General features: G+C 53.9%; 1 protein-coding gene across 3 annotated transcripts in view; it reads right to left on the bottom strand.

Moving 5' to 3' along the window:
* Positions 1–13320, bottom strand: part of PTK7 (protein tyrosine kinase 7 (inactive)) — a 34303-nt gene that overhangs the window by 10468 nt on the left and 10515 nt on the right. For 2 of the 3 annotated variants that reach the window (XM_058020850.1, XM_058020851.1), the window contains exons 2-4: positions 1978–2271; positions 1353–1455; positions 664–854 (exon numbers count right to left, since the gene is read on the bottom strand). In XM_058020850.1, coding sequence (XP_057876833.1) covers positions 664–854; positions 1353–1455; positions 1978–2271 — 588 coding nt within the window. The other variant, XM_058020852.1, reaches the window with a different exon arrangement.

The following is a 13320-nucleotide window of genomic DNA, read 5'->3' as shown; positions in this document are numbered from 1 at the left end:
GGGCTTTCCTCCAAAGGCCAACAGGGCATTTACCCACATGGCAATGACACTAGCAAAACCAGAAGCACCTACAGCCTCTAGGGTGCTCCATTACAAAAGAAGACAGCATAAATCTGCTCCAGAAAGACACAGGGATGAATTAACACACACAGACAGGGCTGGGCTCCAGCCTGGCTGCGGTGGTGTTCACAGGGGTTTTAGGATGAGGGAAGAGACAAGAATGTTGACTTTATGTTTCAGAAGGCTTGATTTATTATTTTATATATATTATATTAAAACTATACTAAAAGAATAGAAGAAAGGATTTTATCAGAAGGCTAGCTAAGAATAGAAAAAGAATGATAACAAAGGCTTGTGACTGACTGAGACAGTCTGGAGAGCTGGACTGTGATTGGCCATTAATTAAAAACAATTACATGACACCAATCACAGATCCACCTGTTGCACTCTACACCAGCAGAGGATGGTTGTTCACATTTTGTTCCTGAGGCTTCTCAGGAGAAAAAATACTAAGGAAAGGATTTTTCATAAAACATGTCTGTGACACCTGGCCAGGATTTGTTGGGTCTGTCTCTGCCCAGAGCAAAGCCACGCTAGGCTGAGGTTCCCCTGCAGCAGAGCAGGCTGTGGGCAGGGCAGTGTGACAGCGGGGACACAACTCACCGATGACATTGAGCGTGAAGTTGTCGTGGCTGCAGACGGAGCCGACGGCGCTGCGGGCGCAGCAGTAGTAGAGCCCGTTGTCATCGGGGCTGGCGCTCGGCAGGGTCAGCGTCCGCTCCTTGCTGCTCACAGAGTAGGAGCTGTGGCTCTCCGGGAGGGGGACACCGTCCCGGAACCACTGCCACGAGGGGCTGCAAGACAGGGGAGAGCGGGTGAGCAGGGGCACGGCGCCATCAGGGCTGCCCCGGGAGCGGGTGTGCGGAGGAGACAGCCCAGAGATGGCCCAGTGCCCTGGCTCTCCGTCCCGCCGCCGACACACACACGAAGCCATGAGACATGCAGCCAAGGTGGACGGGACACGACTGGGAAGCGACGGAGAGTGACTGCAGCACACCAAGCAGCTCAGCAGCTGGGCTGTGCCAGCCCATCCTTACTGTGCTCCTCGCTAGGCGGCTCAGGGGAAGCCGTTTGCCTTCTCCCGCGGCGCTCGGCACAGGCCCAATCCTGCCTTTGGCCTTCCCTGACTCTACTGAATTCTTGCGGGAGAGAGGAGGGGACGTGGGGGAGGAGCAGAAAGAAAAAAGGTGGCGGGGAAAAGGGAGGGGGATAGAGAGAGAGAAAGAGAGAGACCACACAGCCAAGGTGCAGGGGCCCCTGGCAGGGTCCACTCCTCAGGAGGCAACCCTTACCGTGGGTGGCCATCGATGTGACACCGCAGCACCACTGTGGAGGAGGGCTGGATCTCGGCTACGCTGGCCGGCTGCTTCAGAACCACACCGCCTGTCTCAATCCCTGTGGGATCAAAGAACACCAACACAGCTGGCTCTCCAAGCCTACAGAGCCCAGGTGCTGGTTATTGGTGACTCACCGATAACCAGAGGAGGCAGCAAGGGCACAAGCATGCTTAGAGATACACATGCCCTCAAGCCAGCGTGGAGCAGAGAGACACCCACACTGCAGAGATCTCACTTTGCCCTACGTAGCTGTTCTTTGAGGGTTAAGGTGAGTTCTGAAAGGATCTGCAGTGCCCAGGACACACTTGCTGCAGTAATGTCCCAGTTTCATAAGCACAAACAGGAAAGGGGACAGGAGAAAGCATCTCTGACAGCCTCAGGGACACCAGAAGACACAAGAGGACTACAGGGCAGGATGGACATGGCAGCTGGAGAGGAATCCTCCATGAGCAGCCCAAGCTGTCCGATCCCCATCTGACCCACACAAGCATTAGCAGACAGCCTGGAAAAACTATTTCCAGCCTCTGGCCCTCCCAAGAGAATGCTCTTCCCCGTGCCTTGCAGGCAGCCCCACACTCACACTTGATGTTGAAGGAGGCGTTGGCCGTGCGCGCCTCCTCCCCGGTGAGCACGTTCCTCGCCAGGCACTGGAAGAGCCCGGCGTCCCGGTGCCGATCCACGGCGGCAAACTGGAGGTTGCTGCCCTCCTTGAAGCGCTGCTCCGTGTCCTGGACGGGAACTCCATCCTGCAGCCACTGGAACTCCACGTCGGCCGGCTCCTTGACCTCGCAGCGGAGGATGGCGCTGCGGCCGTGCAGGGCGTCCTGCGAGTACGGCTCTTTGGTGAACAGGATGCTCGCCTGGGCGCCCACGGCTGCAGGACAGAAAAGGGAGGGCATGCTCAGAGCCAGGGAAGGAGAAGAGTGGATCAGGTAAGCATGTGTCACTCTCAAGGGTCTCCAGACAGTCAGAGCCATGTTAGGAGAAACAGAGCTCAAAGCACATCTGTCAAAACTCATTCAGAGTTTGAACAGATCTGTGCTTGGATGCCAGCACAGCTGCTTTAAGCCTGTCTGCAGCAATCACTGGAACAGGGCTGCCTGAGCTTGCCACAGCCAAGGAGAGCCCTCTGCTCCCTGGGGACAGGGGCATTAAGAGGGAGCTCCCACAACCCACTACTGAGTGTCACACTTCCAGCCTGAACAGAAAGATGTCTTGCAGTGTATGAGTTAGGAAGCCCTGGAGAGCAAGCAGCTTCCTGGACACTTGCAATGGTTCTTTGAGTGCTTCTTGTCCAGTTTTTTGGGATGTGTCCTAAGTTCCAGCCTTGCACCACGATTGTCCCTGATCAGAAACATACACAGACTGTTTCTAGGTTTTCCTCAAAGTCCCTCTCCTCGGGACTGTGTCTCTGACTCACCTCCACAGCCCCAGCAATCACCCAGAGAAACACTGGTGTGGAACGAGGATTATTTACGTGAATAAACACAGCAGCTGCTGGAACACAGCACAAGAGGATGCAACAGGGACACCACAAACTTGTTCCGGTGACTCAGCCCACTCGCAAGCAGAAGGGGAAACAACAAACTGCAACAGCTGTCCTGGGGTCTGGTAGGGGCCTGAGGGGCTGCAGGCATCTCTCTACAGAGATGGGAACCCCCCAGAGCCCCCCTTGACACACTAATGCCCATCCAGGGTGCTTCCCTGGGCAATGCCTGGCATGGCTGCTGAGGAACCTCGCACACATTGCCAGATCTGGCTGCCCCCAGCCAGCCCTGCAGGCGCTCTGCTCTGGTTACCAGCTGGAAAAGCCAGGGAAGCAAACAAAAGGCAATTCAGCACATGAGGATGGCTCTTGGACTCTGCCAGCAGCACCATGCTCTGAAGGGAAAGGGGCCAAGCCAGGCAGATCTGGAGCTTCTTAGAATGGAGACAAACAAGAGCAGGGTCAAAACAGTGGGCTCCCACCAGTGCAGGAGAAACAGCTTCACAGAGTGGTTGCCTGGGTAAGTTACATGAACAGTATCAAAGTCCAGCTGAAAGGCAGCTCCTCTTTGGACACTCAGCCACATCCTCCCACCCAGCATCTGTATAAAAGCCGGGTGAAGGGATATGATTTGACAACACATCTGAGTCAGACAGAGCTAGGGATAAGGAATCCTTTGACAAAAGAGATGTTTTGAAGACCATCAAATTCCAGGAAGCCACAAGGGCCTTTCCCATGCTGGAAAGCCTTTGGAGCCTGCTACACAACACAGGGGCCAAGGCAATGCTGCTCATGGGCACCCTGGTGTCAGGCACACAGGGCTGGTCTGTGCTCCCCCACTCACAGCAGCAGCAGCAAGGCACTGACACAGGCACTCAAACAGGGCTGCACACCTGTCCCAAACACATCAGCCAGCAGCAGGGGCTGCATTTTGCAGTGACTCTTCTGTCACTGAATTCCCAACTGAATTTCCTCTGATCCCAGAGCTGTGAACTCTGAATTTGGCTGTCCTGACTTCTGCAGCAGAACAGCCAGCTCCATGCATTTCTCTGGAACCTGTTGATGGTCCTGTTTCCCTGGGTCTCACACTGAGCCAAGTCCCATCACCATGCTGTGCTCCAAGGGTCAGGACATCCAGTGAAGTCTCCATGGGCAGCTGCCATGCACTCCCCTAAGGGCAGGAACCATCCACCAGTCTGTGACAGCTGGCTCATGAACCAGAGATGAACACACGCCCCAAGGTGATACAACGTGCATGAACATGTGTCACATCGGATCTGTCCCAACCAGAGCACTCAGCAAGGCACCCAGCCTCACTCAAACACAGCCATGTGCTCCACAGCCCAAAAGCTCCAGCACATCAGGAGCTGAGCTCACACCACAACTGCTGCTGGGCCAAAGGGGCAGCAGGAAAGGGGAACAGAGCACTCAAATCCACTCAGGTTTGAACCTACAGGATCCAGGTCTGTTATTTTCCCCAGACATGCCTCAGGCATATTTCCATCAAACCACACCTGTATGGGACAAAGCACATGTGAAGTGGCAGGGGACACAAAGCTCATGCAGGAGATGGATTTGTTCTGCCCTTGGAGTGTCAGCCCACTCATCATGCCAGTGCTGGAGTTTGTGATGAGACATCTCTCTCTGAAGGTGCAGACCATTAGGGTATCAAGATGTTCTATTTTAAATTACATGCATTTCTAGCATTAAATCCCCAGCATTACCAATGTAATACCAAAGAGCAGCAGAGCTGCTTTCAGCCCATCTCTGACAGCACAAGTGAACTTCACTCAGCTCTGATCACTGAGAGCTTCAGCTGCCCCATGGCCAGGGAGGAGGACATGGCTCTGTGGACAGAGGACATGATGGTGGCCTGGCACAAGTCCCACATGGGAAGCAGGGATTTTACCAGGTGTCAGGAAACACTGGGATGCAGCTCTCTGGTGAAACAGGAGGAATTATTCATGATGTTGATTTCCATGCTGGGGAAATGGACACAACCATTTCAGCTCAAGCAAGATGCTGGTGATGAACAGCTCATGAGCACAGGTGTCAAGGCAAAATGGGATCAATAAATGTTAAAGTGCAGCAAGAACCACCAACCTGTGTTTTGTCTGACAACAGCATCCAAGGTGCCACTGGTGAACTGGCTACACATGCTGGAAACCATTGTCCCAACCATGTGTCACATTTGGGCTGCAAGGAGAGACCAGGAGCAGCTAGATGTGCTCCAGAGGAATCCTACTTGAGTTTTGGGCTGGAGGACAATCAGAAGCCCAGAGGTGGCCACAGCTTTTCACAGTACTTCAATCCAGAGCACCAGGGCCCAGTGCTGGGAGGTGGAACTGCCTGGAAGAGCTGCACAGCCCTGGCCCAGGGAAAGGCTGCAGCCAGCAGGGTCCATGCATGCCCCTCCATCTCCTGGGCTCAAGGAAGCTGTCCAAGGAGAGGGTTGCTGTGTGGGATGCCATTATGCCACAGTTTGGGTAAAACCTGTACAAAGCCAACAATCTCCACCGGTGCTGAGTAAAGAAAATTTGTTTGTTCCACTCAGCAGCTGCAGGACCTCCCAGCTCCCCTGTGTGGCAGAGCCATGGCCATGTGTGGCTCAGCCACTGGAGGCTACCCCAGAGGAGAGAGCAGAGGCAAGCCCAGCTCACACTGGACACCTTCCCAGCAGCTCCTGCTGTGGTTTCATGAGCTCATCTGGGCTGGGACACATTGCTGGGAGCTGCTGAACAAAGCAAAATGCTTCCCTTAGCGAGAGTCACCTCAAAAATGATCCAGCAATGCCACATCAGCCTTAGCAGGACAGAGGCAGTGCAGAGCTCTCTCTCCCCCAGCAACACAGCTGGGCCAGCCATGGTCCTGCAGAGCCCACACCAGCATGGAGCAGCCCCAAATGGGTGTGCTGGCAAACATCCGCCCTCTGCACATGCATGTGACACCAGCCACCCCTGGCTGGGAGAAAAAGAAACCCTCCACACATGTGTCTGGACTAAAACTGCCTCAACTGTGCCCACAGAAAGCTTTTCAGGAAAGCTTCAGCCAGATTAGATAAACATGTTTGAAATGCAGCACACCTGAAAACACCCAGTGGTGTGCTACTCAATTGAAATGCAAAACCCTCCTGTTGAGGTAACAGATAAAGGTTAAGTGAATTGTGCAGGGAGGTTCAATTGGTACCTACAGGTCCTCAGGGTGTCATCCCCACACACCACAAAGCAAATCATCTGCAGGGAGGGGACATGGACTAGTGGGATGCACAAGGATGGAGAGAGGAGCTCAGATCTCATCCTGGCTGTGAGCTCATCCTTCTGGCAAAGATGTGAGTGCAGGAACACAGCATCCTTCAGGCTGCAGTACCCTCCGCTCAAAACTAATTCAATTTTTTTAGGGAGGCAAATAGCAGCTTCCCAGGAAAAACAGTGACACTGATACACTTGCATTACCAGTCCTAGTTTCTAACAAGTGTATCAAAATTCACTTTTTTGTCTTGGGGTGTCCCCAGGTATTGAATTTGCAGGCACTCCCGATGAGGGGAGAGAGAATGATGAGGAGAACTCCCCATTAGAAGGCTAATTAATTACTTTATTATACCATATTATTCTGTACATCTAAAACTGAACCTGCCAAGCACTAAACTCTGCACACAACTCGTGACTGTCACCCAACAGTCCTGACACACACACACACCTGGTCCTGACAGGCCAAGGAAACAAAACACCATCACTTTGGGTAAACAAACTCCATGTTGCATTTTCCTTTTGCACAAACACAGGCACAGCAAATGATAAGAACTGTGTTTTCTTTCTCTGAGGTTCAGAGAATGTGAAACCCAGAAATATTCTTGGGAAGAATTGTGCCTTGCTTTTCTCTGTGGGGAGAAATTTGGGGCTGCAACCAGGACTCGGCCATTGCTGGACTCCAGCCTGAGCACATGCAGAGCCTTTCAGGGTGACAAACAAAATCAACTAAGCCATATCCAGGACAGACTTCTGAGCAACTCTGTGAAGTGCTAACTATAATTCACTGCTTTAATGCCTCAGTGCCAGCTCCATGGCTCACCTGGGCACACCCCAGCACCACCTGGGTGCTGCAGAGCAGCCGTGCAAGCTGAGGAGAGCAGGCAGCAATCCCTGCCCTGCCTGCCAGGCCAGGCTGCCTACATCTTGAAACAATCCAAAATCCCGGTCTCCTTGCCTCACGACATCGCTTGGGAATGCAGCCTCAACCACAAAGGCTTCAGCTGCTGCACAGCCCCAGATTCCTGCTGAGTGCACAGGAACCCCTCTCACCTACAGCCCTGCAGTGCTCCACATGCCCAGCCCTGTGGGAGATCCACACTTCCATCCACCCCAAACTGCCCCCACCCAGGCATTCCCAGTGTGCAGCTCCTGGGCACCAGCTCCTCTGAAATAAAACAGCTCTGGACAAAGCACAGAGAGGGAAAAGGAGAGGATCCATTTCACTCTGTACCCAAGAGTTTACCAATCTCTGAGACACCACAGGATATGAGTAATCCCAAAGCTGCTTGCAACCAAACCAGGAGCTAAAAGCATGGGAATGGGATTTGGGAGAGGGCTCTGTGCAAGTATAGGGTTTCCTGGTTTGGAAAGCAAGCCCAGCACTCTGTGCTTCTGCAGCCTGCAGCCCAGCCCCATTCTCCAGCCAGGCCCCAGGAGCATTATTCTGCAGACTTGCTTCCAGGAGCACTTCAGCAAAATTCACCCTGGGTCAGCTCAGCCAGATGTGCAAGCCAATTTCCTTAATGCTCTGCACCTGGAACACCAGTTCAGAGGAGCTGCAATTCCTCTCCAGTGCCCAGGACAGCAAAGCCCAGAGCACCCAAACTGCATCCATCCCTTCTCCCCAAAAGGGAGCCATCCTCTTCCTCTTCTTCCCTGCCAGGAGGAGGCCTCAGACCTACCCCAGCTATGGAGGCGGAAAACCTGGCTCAGAAAAAACAAAACTAAGACCCAGAAGTACCAAGATGTGATGGAAGCAGCCAGCTGCAAAAACTGGCCCAGCCAGCTGTTCTGGCAGAGGACATGACTGGCCAGCATCTGTTTGGCCTCTCAAAGCAGAGTGGAGCTCCCAGGCCCCCATGGCAGAGCCAGGAGCTCACAGGGGTCCCAACTCCACCACGGAACCAGGAGTGTGCAGGTCTCACACCTGAGGCAGGAGCTGAATGCATTTACAGCACCAGCTCAGCACTGAAGGAGACAGAGAGCTCTGTAACACACTGCTGAACATCTGCTCCCTGTCCATCTCCATTCACAGCTGGCAAAGATGCCATGCTCCCTGGGAAGGCACAGCTGGGAAGCTGCTCCCCCTGGCTCCCCAGACCTGCAGGGCCCTTGCAGCACCCCAGCAGTTCACTGAGGGAAGGCCCTGGGACCCTTCCAGCAGCCACACAATGCAATTTTCTGCAAACAGAGACCAGTGATACAGCTGGGAGAGAGCAGGCTGGCCTGGCCAGAGATGCCCCAGTCCCCACCTCTAACCTGAGGTGAACAGCAGGAGTAGCCTCAATCTATCCCCAGGCTGCAGCACTTCAGATTCAGACTGAAAGACCAGGATTAAGAGACCATTCCACCACTTTTTATTTGAGCTACCAACTCTGGGTGTGCCAGCTAACTAACAGAGCTCAGCAAAGCAAGGTGGCAGTGACAGCCTTTAGCCCCCTCAGATCCATTCTCAATACATGAGCACCCCACCATACCCACACTGTGACCTTCATGCTTCTGCTCACACCACTGAAGAAACAAATTGTCCAGCAGCAGTACAGGCTGTTGCTCTTTGATGAGAAACCACGAAGGAAAAGGAGGATTTGGATGAGCTAATGCACTCCCTCCCAGCTCTGTAAGCCTCCAACAAGGCAAGGCAGACACAGGCAGAGCTGCCACTGCATCCCCCAGCTGCATGTTTGGCTGCTGCTAATCCCAAGCAAACCCAACAATCCAGAACCACAGCTTGGAGGGTGGCTTGGCTCCCTGCAAGCCCAGGGGCAGAGCTAGGGGCCACAAGAAAGACAGGCCCCAAAGGAAAAAGGGCAGAAGGGACTGAGAAGCTCACACTCAGGACTGATTTATCACCTATTCTCTGAGAGACATCAGGGCACAGCAGAAGTGTGGTGTCAATGGCAACCATGGGCACATTTTCAGAAGAGACCATGACCTGTGCTCCATCCTAAGGACAGCAGGGATGGTGTTAGGGCTTCTCACAGGTTTCACTATCACACTCCCAGAAAGAATTATCAAGCAGGTCTTGTCTTTAGGAGCAACTTAAACATCACTGTCTGCAGGCAGCAATTCCTTCAGCTGCCAAGTCCTTGGGAATGGCTCCAGCACTTGGGCTTTGCTTTTAGTCACTCTTGGATCAAAGAGCAGCAAACTCTGTGCTCAAGCCCTGGCTTGCTTCCAAAGGCTGGGCAATGAAATCACTGAGCTAGAGCATCCTGAGCTTGCTGGTCCTGAGGACCTGACAAGCCCTCTGTCAGAGCAAGGCTGCACTGCCTGCAGGCAGGTTTAACTCCTCGTGTGCTGTGTGTGCCCTGCTCAGCGCCAGCTCAGCCCACGCAGCCTTGGCAGCAATTCTCACAAGGGAGAAACGCCCCAGACACTGAAGTGCTGCTGATGCTGAGCACTGCACCTCTGCCCTGACAGCCTTTTCTTCCTGCTGCAGCCAGGCACAGCCCGCACAGCACCTCTGCCCACATTAAACCTATGGGGGCCCAATGGGCTTGACATATCTCTCCTTTTCCCCTCATCTCCATCCACAATTGTCATTCTAAGCTATTAGCAGCACTTTGCTTGCCTGCAGTGCCTGGGCTCCTTCCAACCCAGTCTGCACTGCAAACAGCCACATCTCCAGAGCAGGAGAGCCACCAAGAGCAGCAGGCAGTAAAACCACTCACCTGGCCTCCTGTCCTGTCCTCTCTGGCTCAGCCAAGCACTTGGTTCCTTGATCCCATCTCCTGCTCCCCATGCCCTGCAGCCCACAGGACACAGAGTGCCCCAGAGCAAGCAGAGCACACCAGCATCTGCTCTTTGTCCCTGCGAGGCTCTCAGGGAGCACAGGGCCTCATACAGACCTCCCATTCATGTCTCCAGCAAGCCATGTGTTTCCTGGCACAGCTCATTACGAGCACGCTCTATAAAAGCAGATTTTTGGCATGCCAGAGCAGGGAACGACACATGGTCCAGCTTTTCCTCTGTGCTGGTCACAAGCACAGAGCCAGCAGGCTCACTTGCACCAGCTGAGGCCATAAGAGAAGCAAGCAAGGAAAATCATGAATGCTCAGGAACATGAGCAAACCCTCCCCTGCCTCCTGGGCAGGCCCCTGGAGCCACAAAAAGCAGCAGCTGGGAGCAACCCAGCTCTTCCACTGCTGGAGCAGCAGCCAAGCCAAACACCCAGGGATATTTTGCATCTCCAAATGATTTCCAGCCAGAGCGATCCTCCATGCGAGAGGTTCCAGTCCTGAAAGGCTCTCTTGCAATAAACCAGCAGGCCAGATGGAAATGGTTTGATTCAGGCAAGGGGCTCTGTGCACAGAGAGCAGCACAACATCTGGAAAGTCTTTGGGCACTCAGCATAGAAGGCTTTTAAAACTGCATCTTTTCCCATTCCAGTTAAAGGAAAATCAAAAACTCACTCTGCACCCAGGAAAGCAATCATGGGCACAAAGCAGCATTTCCAAGAAATGCTCTGCTAGAGTGCAGAAGAAACTGGACCAGTACCCAGGAGCTCCAGGTCATGCTGTGGTGGATCTAGATGATTGGGAGCTTGGTAAAACATCATCTCTTTGCCCCTGTGATTGTATCACACACCTGGGTCCAGCAGCTCTGCTGTGAGAGTGTGGGTGTGCTCAGATGGGCACTGAACCTCTGCCTTTGGGGCAGTTCACTCCAGATTTGCCAGAGACATGATGCCTGCACAGCACCACTGAGCTGGCTCCAGGTGTCCCACAGCACCTCTCTCTGCTGCTTTCTGTGTGGAACACAACCCAGAAAATACTGAGAAACCAATTCTACCCTGCAAAGAAAGTTTTAGAATGGAAACAAACAAACAAACAAAAAACAAAACAAAACCAAACACAACAAAATAATAAAAAAAAATTAAAAAAAAAAGGAAAGGGGAAAAAAGCAGCAACCACTTAGCAATTAGCCTCCTAAAAAGTGTTCAGAGACACTGCAAGTTGTAGGGTGTCCCTACCCTTCCAGGATCCCACAGATGGGAATGGTCAAGCCCAGTTTCTGAGTAGTTATCACAAGAAATCAGAACAAAGCCATTGGTGTTTGAATCAATTGCTGGAGCAGACACCGAGGCAGCACTGCCAGGGATGTGCTGGGGCACAGCTGGCCCTGGAAGAGCTCACTGCCACACAGAGCCCCATCCCCAGGCAGGCAGGTGCTGCTCACACATCTGCTGCAGGCCATTAGAACTGACAGAAAGGCTCAGCACAGGGACACTGAGCCCAGGAACCAGCTCCAGACTCTGGCAGCTGCCAGCACATGTCAGGACCTCACTCACTTGCCCAGCTCACACTAGTTTGGGGCTCCCTGCCTCTGTTCTTCATGCTGCCCTCCCTACTTGTCCAGCCCAGACCTTTTGAAACCCAGTCCCCTCCCCAGCCACACATCCCACAGGCTTGCTCCTTCCAAGGCCATCCCAAGCTCAGTTTCCTAACTCTGGCATAACCTTTATAGCAGCAGTGAGCAGAGACCCTGCCCTCCCGTGTGCCCAAAGCCACTCCAAAGCAGCAGGATGTGATGACACCCTCTGAAGGCAGGGAGAGGTCCCTGGGGAGTGAGGGAAGAATGAGCTGCTCCTCTGGCAATGAACAAGAACAGCAAGCAGGGGTGCTACTCTGCAGCCACAGAGCAGTGGGAGTGTTTTGGGAGGTTCCTACTCATTCCCAAGCCAAGCAGGGCTGCTCTCTGTGGGGCAGACCCCACGTTGCAGTTTGTCCCCAGGGCCGTGGGATTTGCCAGTGCTCTTTAAGGAGAACGTGTCACGGCTGAACTGCGAGCTGAGCTTCGTGCCAGCTTCTCCCAATATCTCAGCACCTCACTCACTCAGAAAAAACTGGAGCAAGAGAGGGAACTCCCCATGGTAGCCAAGCTCCTTGGCTCCCTGACACTGCTGGGGCTGCTGAACCAGAACAACTGGCCTTGGAGCTGCCTGTCTGCCCTGGGAGCACACTGACACTGCTCCAAGCCATGCTGTGCCCCTGCTCCTGGCACCTGCTGCAAGAGGGGACACGGGCACCTCCACAGAACACTGCACCAGGGAAACAGTGCCATTCTTTAGGGTCACTGGGTGCTCCCAGACCTTCAGAGAAGTCCAGATCCCCTTTCTGAGCAGCCAGCCCAGAGAACCAGCCCAAGGTATGAGTGCAGCGCAGTGGAGCTGGGAGAGGAAGAGGGCAGAGACAGCAGCCAGATCACTGCTCCTCCTGCCCAAACACCCAGGGCACAGCTGGGGCTGGCAGCACCACTTGGCCCCTGGCCCTTGGAAAAGGAAGTTTTGGCTAAGTGCTGCTTGCTGGGCATCACAGGCAGCGGTGGCCATGGGACCCCCAGACCAACATCTTTGTAGCAGATAAAGAGAGACACAGGGACAAATGGGACAGGAGCTGGGAATCCTGCTGGCTCAATGAAACCATCTTTCATGGGGCATCAGCCAAAGGCTCCTGAGCTGCACTGCCAAGCCCCAGTGAGAAACACAAATGTTTCAAGGGCGACTCAGCAGCACTGACAGACCTGCTGCACCCACCGGTCCTGCCAACCAGCTCTGCCAGGCTTGCTCTGAGCCCTTGAGCAATTCCCTGCTCTCCTCACAAACACCTGATGTGTGCTGCTGGCAGGAGCCACAGGGATCTGTAGGCTGAGCTCTGGCCAGCACAGCAGAGGGATTGCACTTTTCTCCCACCAAAAAAAGACAGCAGAAAGATGCCAAGTGGAACCAGGATGAGCCACATGCTTCCTGTGCAGCGGCCCTGAAGGATGATGCTCCCCCCACAATTCCAGCATGGGCCATGTAAGAATGAAAATGTCTTTACTAAGCAAAACTCCTGCTGGCAGAGGAGAGCCCAGGTGGTGCAGAACAGGCAGGCAGAGCTGTGACAGGGCTGGCTCATCACTGCTTGCCCTGGGGCTGGCAGCAAGGACAGGGTCTATGAGGGTCAGAGCTCATCCCAGGGCAGCTGGGGCCAGGTCTGCAGGTATCACACCAGGGACAGGCATCACACCAGGGCCTCTGGAGCCAGATCTCCAGGTTTCACCCCAGCTCCTGCCAATCCATCCCCACATCCCTGCACCCAGGCTGAGGGCCAAAGGCTGACGTTGTTGCTGCCATCCCAAGCCCAGCCAAGAGGGATTCCCCCAGAACAGCACTCTGTGTGTGTGTGTGTGGATGGAGCTCCTGGCC

Source organism: Melospiza georgiana, chromosome 3 (genome assembly GCF_028018845.1).
Source record: "Melospiza georgiana isolate bMelGeo1 chromosome 3, bMelGeo1.pri, whole genome shotgun sequence".
Lineage (NCBI taxonomy): Eukaryota > Metazoa > Chordata > Aves > Passeriformes > Passerellidae > Melospiza > Melospiza georgiana.
This window is presented reverse-complemented; position numbering and strand designations above follow the sequence as displayed.